The following is a 12893-nucleotide window of genomic DNA, read 5'->3' on the forward strand; positions in this document are numbered from 1 at the left end:
ATAACGGGCAGCTCCTCTCCCCCAATGACACCCTGATGCTGCACTCATAGCCCCGGGTCTCTCTCTCCACAGCCTTACGACAGTCTGCCTACCTCACAGACCTGCTTCTTCCAGCTGAGGCTGCCCCCCTACTCCAGCCAGCCGGTCATGGCGGAGCGCCTGCGCTACGCCATCAACAACTGCCGTTCGATCGACATGGACAACTACATGCTCTCGCGAAACGTGGACAACGCCGAGGGCTCCGACACCGACTACTGATGCTGGGGGTGCTGTCACCCCCCTCCTTCTCAGTGATGCTCACTTCCAATTCAATGTTGATGTACTTTTATGGTAACTACATAGATGTTTTAGGGACATGAACCGACATCATAAACAGTGGCCGCATTTAGTTCCTCTAAATGTAACAAAGAAATTAGATGTTTTTATTTTTCTGTGATTGTACAAAAAGGAAAAGACGAAGTGCTCTCAGTCAAGTTTTTCCCCCATATTTTTGGTCACTTTTGATAAGTTTGCATGGAACCATTTTGGTGCATTTTTAGTTGGGAATGGTACCTTTTTGTAAACCCACCCAGTGAACATGAAATTGTACATTGTGTATAATTGTTCATTAGAAAGGACAGTTTTACATGAATATTCATATATTTATTTTGTTTTAATTTGAATTGCCTGTGCAGGGTTCCTTATGCAGAGAAATAAAGCCAGTCAGGAAACAGAACATGAACTGCTTTTGTGAACAGCAAAACTTCTGACTGAGAGAAAGAGCAAGCTTTCAGGCTAATCTCTCATTCTGATGGCTTTTTGACCCATCAGAAACTTTCCTTTATCCTGAGAATGGGCTTTGCTTGGAAATGACTTAGCAGAGGGCCACGCGGTACAGCAGTCCTTGGCAGGGGAGGCCCCTGTTCTCATTCGTGCTGTCATCCTGGGTCTCTCACTCTGTTCCTTCACTCCAGAGGCCTTGCTTTAGCCACTCAGCCTGTCCCCCTATATAGCTGGCTGAAGGTGCAACCAGGTAAAAAGAGCCTTCAAGCCCTGGCATCCCTAGTGAGGAGTGTGCTCTACTAGGCAAGGAGGAAGCTAGAGTACTACGGTTCTGACTCTGCCTGTGAAGAACAAGTAATGGCATTAAAGAGCAGGGTGCTCCTTGTCTGCAGGGAGGGTGGCCCAGTGGGAGGTGTACAGAAAGGATAGCTATTGCCCCTAAGCACTTAGCATGTGTGGGTGAGTGTCGGGGTGAATGAGTGAGCGAATGTGTGAGTTAATATGAGAACTAATGAGTGGCTTTCATATTCTTGAATGATGGATGTTGGGGGGTTGCGCAGGGGGAAGAGGTTACACTGTTGGTGCTTCAACCCGGCCCGTGCGGGCTCTGGGCATTAGGCTCATTTGTTCAGGAATGTCAGAATAAGCGTGTGGTTCTACAGGAAAGGGCCATCTTGGGAGCAGCTGTGAAGACTTTGGCTGCTGGGAGTGGGAACAGGAAGAGGGCAAGGCCCCAGAGTGGCTTGTCTCCTTCATCTACAGCAAGTTCAAGCCAAAAGCCGCCTCCAGTGCCCTTCAAGGCTGACAGCCTCCTCAAATGAGGTGCCAGACAGAGAGCCTGGTAGGCAGGTGTTTTCCACGAGGAAGGTAGAAGGTGTATCTTTGAAAGAGAAATTAGAAGAAAAATATGGTTTTGTTGGCTAAGATAACCAATAAGTGCGTGGGTCTTTCCCAGTGAAAATACCTAGTATTATTTAGAATAATGGCATCTTAGTTTTATCAAAAAGAGCTTTCAGTTGGAACTGTCTCAGAGAGAGACCACAACTCCTGGGGAACCCCAGGGGTTTCTGGGCAAAGACAAGCACTTTATACTTGGTCTGAGCGATCAGTCAGTAGCAGTGGGAAGGGCTCTGGGGCTGAAGCCCTCGCTATGGGTGCTGAAAGGCACTGCCCAGGCCTCTGGACCAGGAAGTCTCAGAGGAGGGAGGCCTCTGTGTGCTGCTGAGCTCCCGGGCAGCTCTGGGAGATGGGCCTTTTAGGCCCTTCTGGGCTGGTCCCCAGTGACAAGTGGGTCTACTTGCTGGGCTAGGCTGAGCTGAGGGTGTGCTGAGCTGAAGCATACATCTGTGGTCTCAAAAGACTATTTTAAGTCAAAGTAATGCTTCGACCTTGAGAGGCTCTGATCCCTGCTGCCACAGTTTGCTTTAGACTGACGGGCAGAGGCACCCCCAGCAGGCTGACGCTCATGCTTCCAGGTCCTGTCTGTCAGGCCTGATGGACAGCTTCTCAGGAGGTCTGACCCTGCAAGGGAAGTCTGCGCAGATGCCTCAGCTTTATAACAGATGTCATTCTATGCTGGAAACCTGTCGTTTTTCTTCATTCTCTAGATTTTGGAAGCCCTGCAAGAAGGGGAGGCATGAATCCCTGATCTGAGGAGCTGAAATGAGCCTAGTGCAGGTGTTTATTTTCCTTAGATTATCTTCAGCCCGTGCAGAGGCTTGGGCAGTTTTTCTGTTTGCTGGACTCCTTCAGTTAAATACTTGTGGTTTTTAGGACCCTTAACTAGTCTCAAGAGAACTTCGACTTCTTTCCCAATCTAAGATTCCCCTCCCTTCAGGGTACGGCTTTATTCTGGGCTTCCCAGCTTTGCCCAGCACTGCCAGCCAGCTGAAGCCTGCCTCTGGTTAACTCGGCCTTTGAGCAAAAAGCAAGTCTCGGGCATGGAACCCTAGACCTGGAGGGATCCTAGAGCTAAGCAGTCAGCTAATCTCTGTCCTTACAGACCAGGAGCCCAGGGTCAGGAGAGGGCAAGTACTGGGTCACAGGCAGGTGCAGGTGAGGGCTCGGAGCCCTGGCTTGCCGTCAGTGCGCCAGTGTTGGAGCTGATGGGGGCCCTGTCAGTTCCCTCCCAACACTCAGCCTGTGCAGAAACCGGCAGGTGTGTCCCGGAGAGACAAGCCTCAGCACCACCTCTCCCAGCAGACTCCGCCTCCCTGGGAGCAGTCTGGGGCCCCTGACCTAAAAGCTTGCGGCCCCAGTCTCTGCTGGCACTGAAGTTCCTGTGCAGACCAGCCAGTGCTGTGTGGAAACGGGTCAGCCTCCAGCCAGGAGCCCAGTCCTGACCCAGCGCTAAGGTTCTGCACCCTCCCCTGCTTTCCTGCTCTGTGGCCATTGGCTGCGGTGGCGACAACAAATGGAAAAGAGTTAACTTTCAGGAGCTGGGGAAAGTCTGCGTGCGGTTGGTTCTGATAAAGGCCATGGAGACACAGGTAACTCCCAGCTGTTTCTGGGTGCCTCTAGAAAACCGGCAGGCCCTCATCTCCCCGCTCACCCTTCTCTGGATGTGCCTTAGGCTTCCTGATTCTGCCTGTGCTGAGCTGTGCCTGCTGATAGGAACACCTTCCCCACCGCTGGAACCAGTCTTCCAGGCCTTCCCAGTGCCTGCGCCTATGGGTTCTGCCAGGCACTTGGCTTTTCTAGCCCCGGGCGGATGCGAGGACTCCTTTCCCTGCCCCTACCTTCCAGGCACTGCACATTCAGACATCACCTCATCACAGTGTCACAGAGAGGGCACTGGTCCTATTTTACAGATAAAGAAACTGACGCTCAGAAAGGTCACAACGTGTCAGAAGTTACGGACGGTGGTGCTGGGAGAGCACTTTAAAGCTCTCTCCAGCCGACGCTGCATGTCTTCTCCTGACTAGAGGGGATCTTTTGGGGCAGGGCCTGGCCCATCCCATGGCCAATACCCAGAAGTGTTTGGTAGACGAATGAGTCAGTAGATTAATTAAGTGTGCAGTGCCCCTTGTTCTATGCAAATCTGAGAGAAGACCCAGAAGGTGCTTTTAGATTTAGCAGGCACTGCTCTGTCAAGGGCCTACTGATGGTGAACAGTGACTGCTAGAAGCAGAGTGGTAGCCATGGGCCTCCATCAGCACCCACCTCCCGGGAATACCTCCGATGGCCCTTGGCTCAGGGACCCAAAGCCTTTCTGGAGGGGCAGGGCAGAACTAAAGCCATAGAAACAATGTGGGACGCAGCTTTAGTTCTGTGATCACGGCAGTCTTGGAATGCGGGGTTTATTAGGCATTAAAGGGTTAGCCAGGGAACTTAACCTCATTTATAAAATAGCATCCACAGGAAGAGGCCTCAGGGGAATGCAGGGTACCCTCTTGCTGCTGAACTTGGAAGAGTGACCTCTTCTTTACAAACAATCTCATACTCCTCACAAGAATCCTGGCAGCAAGATTTTTTTAACTATCCCAATACACAGGAAAGAAAGCTGAGGTTTAGAGAGGGCTGACCTGCCCTGGTTAGAGGGGAGCTACAAACTACAATCCTGTTCCCGACTAAACCACCCACTCAGGCAAACAGAATTGGAATTGCCAGAGAAGACAAGAGCAAAGCCCTGGGGCTTAAGTGGCTCCATTTTAAACAAACATTTAACACCCTGGAAGCCGGAGCTTCCTTTCAACACTGTTTGCAGTAGTGGGAGAAAATGAAGTTCCTGCAAGGCCTCTCTGCAGCCCAGAGTGTGGTGGCGGGGGCTGTAGATCACCAGAGGAAACGAGCCTCACAGGCTAGTGGTGGACCCCCATTTTACTGCACGGGCTGGCTCTTCCCACACAGGGATGATGAGGGGGGATTACGCCAGGTTCGGGCTCCGTGGACCTGTTCCCAGGCTAAGCGCTGGCCCAACCAAGGGCCCAAGGGCAGCCGCTGGGCTTTCAGCAGTCTGGGAAAGGATAGGGCAGGGTGGGGTTCTGTTTGCTCCCCCACAGGCTCTGGTCTGCCTGCGGAAACTTTAGCACCTCCGGGCCTGCACCTGGATGTCATCTCTGCCTTGGTTTCTGTTTGGGGTAGGCTGGGTGGGAGACGTCTAACTAGCTCTCATTTCATCCTCACAATAACCTGTGAGGCCTCAGTGGCCTCCCCCATCCCTTAGTTCTCTGATGATCTCTCTAGCTCACCTTTCCTCATGGTGTTCTAGCCACACCAACCTCCCCCAACATGCCAGCCGAGCTCCTACTCCAGCTCGGGCCTTTGAACCGGCTGCACCCTCCTCCTGGGCTATTTTCCTCCCACGTGCTGCTGCTGGGCTCCTTCCCACACTTCATGTCCCAAACCTTCTCACTGAGGTTCATACTGGTCAACCCCTTTGAAGCTGCTTTTCCCCTGGTACTTAACTATCTTATATACTGATTACCGCAGGTCCTCAACGTTTCATTCAACATTGATGAGATGCTAGGGAATTAACTTGTTCATATCAATTAGCCTATGGTAAAATCGGTTCCATCGTAGGCACATTTGCCCCAGTTCCAAGAACTTATCAATGATAAAGTGAGAATTTAACTATTTAATGTCTCTTCATCCATTGGAATGTAAGCACCATAAGAACAGAACTTTTTCCGTGTTATTCCCGCAATATTTGGGCAATAAATTAAGGAACCCGCGAGCAGAAATCAAGCTCCCCTTTCACAAAGAAGAAACACCTGGCCTCAGGTGTGTAAAGGGTCTTGGTCTCAGCGGCTGGTGGGCGGAGCCAGAGTGTGAGCATCGCCCACCACTCATTAGTGCTCCCTGCCTTCCCCACTAGACCAGTTTTCCCCCCATGTACCTGGGACTAGGGCGCTGCTGGGTGGCGAAGGGCCTTGACTTTGGTGGCAAAAGTTGGGACATTAAGTGACTAAAGCCAAGAAAATGGAAGACCAGGCGTGTGCCCACGTTCAACAAATCCAGCAGGTAAAAAATCTAACTTTGCATCCGCTAATAATGGTTTCATTATCAAAAGAACCTAGACCCGGCTGCTGCTTTTAAGTCTCTACTTTGGGTTTTTGAAATGCTTTCTTTTTCCTTTATGATGAGAACCGTAGACTTCAATTTAAGAATCAAATCAACAAGGTAACTTCTAGAATCGTGTGTGCGTTAACTCCTAGGAACGTATCTTACCGAGGAACAGCGAGTGGGCTGGCCTGAGCGCTGAGCAAAGCCCCGGTGGAAACCGAGGCGGCGGGGCCCTGGCATCTAGAGCCCAGCCCGGTCGGTAGCCTCCGGGGGGCTTTGAGCGGCTCTCGGGCCTTGCGCCCCGGGATCCTCCCCTCCTCCCGGCCACTGGCGCAGCACCGAGGGCCACTTTTCTAGAAAGCCTCTGCCTGCGCCCCCGGCGGGGTCTCCGAGAGCCATCGGGGCGGAGGTTGCAGGAGCGAGCGGCGGGCCGCTGCGGCAACTCAGTCCTTTTCCCAGAGCTCCCTGCCCGCGGCTGGCCCGGAGACCCGACTCCTGCGGCGCGCGCCAGCCTCGCTGCCAGGGCAGCCAGCCAGCTTAGGTGGCCATTGTCTCCCACCGGGTTAGACCTCCGACCGCTGTCGCAGGACCGGAGGCTGCAGACGCTGCCCACTGCTGCGTTAAGGAGACGGGGAAAGGTGGTGTTTAGTGAGAACCACCCGAGTCCAAGGGTCAGGTCATTTAATCTCGCATTCATCCTGCATATAAAATCGTAGTGTGAGGTAGACATTCGTATCCCAATTTTGCAAACGGGAAAATTGAGGCTCAGAAAATGTGGTGACGGTCTGGGAGGTGGAGGCGCTGTGGTTGCCCTTTCGAACCGGGGCCGTGGCCAGTGCCCTTCCGTGACCCGGCGGCCTACCGCGGGAGCAGCTTACGGAGGGCCGGGCCCGGCGCAGGCAGGCAGCGTGGCGGCTGGTCAGGGATCATGGTTGCGCTGTGCTCGGCGTGTAGAGTCAGGCGCGGGCACGCAGCGCGCAGGCGGCGCAGGCCGGCCGCGCTCACGTTGCGGCAGAAGTCCACGTGCAGCGTCTGCAGCGCGCGCCCGTGCGCCGCCACGGCCGCCAGCGTGCGGTTGGTGACGCGCGCGCAGTTCTCCAGACGCAGCGTGCGCAGGCGCGGGCAGCATCGCAGCAGTCGCGCCAGGCAGTCGTCGGTGACGTGGCCACAGCCAGACAGCGTGACGGACGCCAGGTTGGGGCACCTGTGGAGAGAGCGCGTAACGGCGGGCTCCGACCACGCCCGTGCAGGAGCTCGCTGGCTCGGTCATCCTCCAGACAGCCCTGGGAGGCGGTGCAGGACCCTCGGCGGCTTTTGGAGGAGGAACAGAGCCCAGCGAGTTTAAGGAACTTACTGCCTGCGACGGGGCGGCACAATCTGAACCAGAGCGTCTGTCGCATTTCTCGTCATCGCACCTTAATCAGCGTGGGTTCTGAGCCCTCAGTGGGGAACCCAAGCCCCGGTCCTGCTGGGAGAGGAGGGATGCTGGTTCCAGGAGGAACTGCACTTTCTTTGGATCTCTCCCCACTTGTTCCCTATTTGTTGGTGCGAGGGAAGTGGTGTGTGTGGTGACCACAGTGGCCGCGCCAGTCTACCTTCGAGCTGAGGCCCCTACTCTTCTGGACAGGAGAAGGGGTTTCTGTGGAGTGGCCTAGAGACGGGCCCACTCCAGCCCTTGAGGGGGAGGGGTGGGGGGCTCTGGGTTCTAAAGCCCTTGCTTCCGCTCCACGGACTGAGGCGGTTACTGCATCCCGGCGGTCACCCCGTACTGCAGAGGACCCGAACCGGAGGTAGCTAGGACCAGGCCCAAGGTGAGAACAGTCAGGGACAGGGAGTAGCTTGTCCAGAAGGTTTGGAGGCCCCTCTGCCCTAGTCCTGCCAGCACCTGATGGAGAAAAAGATCTTCAGCAAAGTTAGCCGTGGCCGATATGCAGCTACGGCTGGGTCACTCATGGAGCTGACTGCCCCGTGGGGTAGGAGGGAGGGAGTCATGCCCGCCAGCACGGTTGTGAGGATTTCTATTTGGGTTTTAAAGAACCTTTTAGAGGCGATTGTAACCCTTTCCTGGCCTGCTTCCGGTCAAGAAGGCCCTATGGTGGGCACAGGCCTTGACCCCTGTAACCAGAGGAAGCTGGAGTCTGAACCAGGAGTTTGGGGATGGGGGGTGGGGTGGGAGTGGCCGGTCCCTGTCCCCGTCCCCATCAGTCTTTCCTCAGTCCCTTGACTGCACTTGCCTGGGCCAGCTCGGCTCCCGTGTGCCTGGGGCAGGGGGGTAAGGAACTAAAATAGTCTCTGCACAGCCACATTGCACACGCTGAACCCATTCCCTCCTCCCAAGTTCGCATGCCTGCCTTAGTCTTCACATCGCCTCTGTACCCTCAGTTTTGTGAATGAAGAAACTGGCCCAGAGAGCTCAAGTGACTTGCCTGTTGTTTATTTGTTGGTCTGAGCGCGGATAAAAGTGAAACTTAAGGGGCCACCTCCTCATCTGTCAGGTGGGGGAGACTGTTACCTTCAGGGTGGTTATGAGGATTAGGTGTTTAAGACCCAAGGATGTCGAGTGATCCCTTCCTCTAAGAACCTTTAAATAATTCTGATGCAGGAAGAAAGCAGAGAAAGAGCAAGCCAACTCCTTCCCTGCCCAGCCAGCCCCTGCTGTCCCTTACCTGCACCCCCAGCAGATTGCCCAGAGAACCAGATTTGATACTTGTCCATACCTACTATGTGCCAATGTTACTATATAATCCTCACTGCGTGTGAGATTGGCGATTTGTCCCATTTTACAGATGAAGAGGTAGACAGTTTAAATATTTGGGTTAGGGTCGCATGGTCAGACAGTAGCAGAACTGGGGGACTCAGCACAGAACCCTGACCTCCCAGCCCTTCGCCTTTTTTCTGACACCAGCCGGGCGGCCCTTGCTGCACCCAGACAGTGACTGGGAGGCCCACTCCACGCCTTGCTGGTTTGGGGGATTAAATCTGGTTCTTTCACAGCAAGACCGGAACCACCTCAGGGCAAGTTTTCTGCCCCAAACATATCTCCACCAAGTCTGATTTCTGGGCCTTGTTAAACCCCACAAAGATGGCCTGGTCCCATCAGGGCCTAGTCCCAGGACCACCTTGTGTTCTTCCTCCTGCCTTCAAAAAAGAAAGGTGGTCCTCCCAGGTCACTATTCTGTTCCTGTCATGCTGCCAGCAAACAGCCGCTATTACCCCTGGGTGGCAGCACACGGCCGAGCCTACTTTGTTGATAGCCAAGGGGCGCCTCTCTGGAAAGGCAGGACGGACTGGTGGACTAGTAAAGGCTCCGTGAAGGCCTGCCTGAGGAAGTCTGTCCTTGCTCTAGGCAGCAGGCTCTGACCGTGGGGGGAGCCTGGCTTGTGGCTCAGCCCCCGTGTCTGCCGTAGGGTTGACACATCAAATACAGGGTGTATTTGGACATACTTAAAAAAAAAAATTCTAGCTGAAATTCAAATTGAATTTTCATTTGCTAAAATCTGACAATCTTAGACTGTGGGCAAATCATATGATCTCTTAGAGGTCTGGTTTGTTCATTAGGTTTAAAACACCCTCCCCCAGGATAACCATGAAGATTAGTGAATTTCTAATGAGGAAACCATGACTCTGGATCACCACCCCTACCCCGAGCTCAGCTACCCCAGAGCACCCCAGTTCTTCCTCAGCCACAGCTCTCAAGCCTTGGGGTTTGCTTGTTGGAAGCAGAGTAGAGCGGAGAGCTGATTGCTGAGTCTAGAAATCTTTTTGTGGGGTCTGACCTTGAAAATCCACGGCCAGCTGGACCCACCCAGCATTTAATGGCTGCCAGGGAGGACAGCTGCCCAAAGGACAGCGACAGCTGAAGCCCAGCCCTTCCTCTTTACTCTGGGACCTGTGAGGCTAAGAGGAGCTTGTTTCCCCCATGATTTTATCCATCTGTGGACTGTGCTGTGGATGGGCCCGGAGGGTCTGCCTTGGGCCCAGACTGAGGATCCCTGCAGCAGAGCCATCTTGGTCTTGTAAGCTGCTCTTCCCTGATCCCCAAAGCCTCCCGCAGCTCTGGTTGCCAGAGCCAGCGCTGCTCAGGAGGCGACCTACCTGTCACACACCTGGAGGAGGAAGTCGTTGACCAGGCTCTCATGCCTGCTGCAGATGCTCCTCTGGAAGGTGCTCTTGAGCCAGTCCTCAATGCTGCACACCTGCACGCGGCTTGAGTGCCAACAGATGGAGAGGTTCCTGAGCGCTGGGCTCAGGAGGAAGTTGTCTTTCCTGAGTTCTGTGAGGGAGCGAAAGTGCAACAGGGGCCAGAGTGCAGGGTCCTCAAACACATCCTGGAGCTGGGGGCAGGTCCTGGCGAGGTTCTTCCTGCTGTCCTTGTCCAGGAAGGAGAAGAGGTGCAGCAGGCACTCGCGGTTGAGCTGGGTGATGTGCATGGTGCACAGCAGCCACGGAGTGTGGCTGGAGCCCAGGGACCTGACCTGCCTCCTGCTGCTCCTCCCCAGCTCTGGGCTGGTGGACATATATGGTTGTGGAATGGGGTTTATTTTGGGCTAACAACTGGTGCTGGAGCTGGGAGGGGGCAGGATCCAGACATACGTGCAGCAGTCTGCGTCTCGGCTTATGTTCAGAGGAATTGAAAATCCTGGCAGAAAAGCAGCCTATTGAAGTTAAATATTTTCCTTAAAAGGGATTTCTTTTCCTTTTAGCAGACAATGGTGTTCAAGAGCAAGCTCATTTAGCTTTTCTCGAGGCATTTTCATTCTAAGTGGCTAGCCAGGCCACCTTTGTCTGGGCTTGTAGGCTCTGCTCACGGGAGGGACTCTTAACTGTACGTAGTATCTGGTACCATACATCAGTCTAGGTCTTTTGTCCCACTCTTATTAGGAAGAAACCTGTTGTCTATGAAGAGCTATGGGTGACAGGTTTGTGTTCAGAGCTGTAAGCCGAAGCCATGGGTAACACCTCTCTCCTGGTTTTACTCAGTGGGGATGGTTTTTCCCATCCCCAGGCCAAGCTGAACTACCTTCAAATCCTGCCGCCCTCCACTGTGCAAGGGATTTCCCAGGCCTCGCACCTGCCTCTATTTTTACCCTGAATTGTTACATAAAAGATTTTTATTTTATTTTCTGTCTCCATATATCCCCGCCCCCCTCCACCTCCACCCACGCAAGATTTACCTTATGTAGTTTATCATTCCAGTTTCTTCCGTGAATGTCATGTTTTAAATGTACTTGCTTTACCTTTTTCTAATGCGTCCGGCATTATATTTCCCAAAAATGTCAGGATGGATGACGTAGCTCTTCATACAAAACTTACTGAAACAATGTTAACTTAAAAAGTGCTGTAGTCTGAGCCTGCTCCTTAAGCCTGCCACACACCGTCCTTGTGAATGATCAGTTCCTCTTGGCAGGTTGCCTGCAAGTCTTAGCCATTAGGTTCTCCCCTCCTGAAGGGACCGAGATTTCTCAGTACGTGGATCTGTTTTCTAGAACTGCTTGCCTGAGGCCCAGGCCTACCCTGGATCCCGCGGGATTCCCCTGCTGTGAAGGCCTAGCTTTGGGAACTGGTTGGGGGTGGCTTTGGGGGCTGCTAGGAGGGAGGCTGACACCGCGGGGGTTGCCTCGCTTCCTTCTCCATTGACTGGGAATTGAAAGGAGTGGGAATACTGTTTCCAGTTGTGTGGAGTAACAGGGATGAAGCAGCTGGGCTGGACCCTCTGCGGCAGCTAAGCTGGGGCCGGCCTGGTGCCGCTGTGCCGCCGCTCAGGAAGGAGCGGAGCCGCTCGCGCTGCTCGCGCGCTCCGAGAAGCCCCTCTCGGCTGCCCCCTGGGCCTGTTACCCCGCCACGGCCGAGGAGAGGTGGAAAGGGCGGCTTTCCTTAAAAACCACAAATCAGCAAAAAAGCTAAAAGAAGCTTTTCTCAAGGAAAGGGTGACTAGTATTTCATGCGAATCATTTTCACTGTTCAAACGACAGCCGTAGCCCCTCTGGGCTGTAGTTGTGCTTCTCCACTGTAAAGTTTCGTGCAGCTGCACAGATGGGTTCAATAGAAAGCCTTATTATCTCCTTTCCCTCCCAAATCCTTTTCAAGCCAGACTTTCAGAAGGCTGACCCCTGGAAATGGGCGGTCCGGTCAGCTTCTTGAAAGGCCGAGCTGCGTACGCGCGCTGCCCTCCCCCCTCCCCGGGAGAGTCATCCGTCCGCAGTGGTTCCAGGCCGCGCTCCCGCAGCCCCGCTGGGCAGCAGAGCCCTGGCGGGGTGGCCGCTTAGAGCCTGGCCCCCGCCGCTCCTCTGGGCGGGCTCAAGGAAGCCTCCCGAAGGCAGGTGGGCCCACGTGGCATGCGTGTCGGCAGGGAGGGGCCTCGCTCAGGCCTGGGGGTGCTGTTGGCAACAGCACCTCTCCTTTGTGTGTGTGGAGCTTGGCGCCTTGGCTGCAACCGCAGCCCCCGGCCTTTGACCGGCCGGCCGCACAGCTGCCAGAAGGGAACGTGTGATACAGGCAGGACCTGGAGGCAAAAGCGTTTGCGCCCCGGCAGGGCGGCTTGGTGGGAGCGCTGTCCCCGTGTACTGCAAAGGCTGAGGGGTTCGATCCCTGGTCTGGGTGCGGACAGGATGCAATCAATCCCTGTAACTCGCTATCTCCCTTCCTCCCTCTCTAAAAATCAATAAATATATCTACTTGGGGGAAGTTTAAAAGTTTGGGCTGCAGACACCTGTTTTCAGGGGGTTTTTTCTTTTTATTTTTCTTGGGGTGACAGTTAATAAAATTGTGTGAGTTTCAGGTGTGCAATTATATAAATCATCACCTGTATTTGTGTGTTCACCAGCCCATGTCTTCAGTTTTTGAAGACTGGCAGGAACAGGCCAATGGCACAGGAATACCATAGGTGTGGACACAGGGCGGTGGTTTTTTGTTTGCCGGGGAGACTGGGGCAGAGAAGTAGCATATAGGAGCTTACTGGAAAGCAGAGTATTTTTTAACATCTCTCACCTGTTTTCCTTTAAAAGAAAACCAATATCCGTTGCTCAGGGCCCCAAACCTGGGTCCTCAGGGTCCAGTCTGGCTGGGAGGGAAGCAAGCCGACCTTGTTTTCCTCCGCGCAGCCGGCACAAGGAGAGACGGGAAGACTC

The 12893-nt window shown here is 54.0% G+C and overlaps 2 protein-coding genes across 5 annotated transcripts in view; one reads left to right on the forward strand and one right to left on the reverse strand.

Moving 5' to 3' along the window:
* The window catches only part of HERC1 (HECT and RLD domain containing E3 ubiquitin protein ligase family member 1), a 183337-nt gene extending 182628 nt beyond the window's left edge, over window positions 1-709 (forward strand). For all 4 annotated transcript variants that reach the window (XM_054565299.1, XM_054565301.1, XM_054565302.1 and 1 more), the window contains exon 78: window positions 73-709. In XM_054565299.1, coding sequence (XP_054421274.1) covers window positions 73-258 — 186 coding nt within the window. In that variant the 3' untranslated portion in view covers window positions 259-709. The remainder of the gene's footprint in view (window positions 1-72) is intronic.
* Window positions 710-6347: 5638 nt separating this feature from the next.
* FBXL22 (F-box and leucine rich repeat protein 22) lies at window positions 6348-10283 on the reverse strand. The gene is made up of 2 exons (XM_054564527.1): window positions 9862-10283; window positions 6348-6970 (listed from the first exon to the last, which is right to left on the reverse strand). The coding sequence occupies exons 1-2, from the start codon at window positions 10281-10283 to the stop codon at window positions 6625-6627; spliced, it is 768 nt and encodes a 255-aa protein (XP_054420502.1). The 3' UTR covers window positions 6348-6624.
* Between the last annotated feature and the right edge of the window lie 2610 nt (window positions 10284-12893).

Source organism: Pteronotus mesoamericanus, unplaced genomic scaffold (genome assembly GCF_021234165.1).
Source record: "Pteronotus mesoamericanus isolate MK-2021 breed Mesoamerican mustached bat unplaced genomic scaffold, CSHL_Meso_final contig_164, whole genome shotgun sequence".
Taxonomy (NCBI): Eukaryota; Metazoa; Chordata; class Mammalia; order Chiroptera; family Mormoopidae; genus Pteronotus; species Pteronotus mesoamericanus.

What these genes read in the sequence shown, in the direction of transcription:
- FBXL22 (XM_054564527.1), bottom strand. Translation starts at nt 10,283, where the DNA reads ATGTCCACCAGCCCAGAGCTGGGGAGGAGCAGCAGGAGGCAGGTCAGG. An exon ending in CTCCTCCAGGTGTGTGACAG is followed by an intron (nt 6,971 to 9,861) that starts GTAGGTCGCCTC and finishes CTCTCTCCACAG; the next exon opens with GTGCCCCAACCTGGCGTCCG.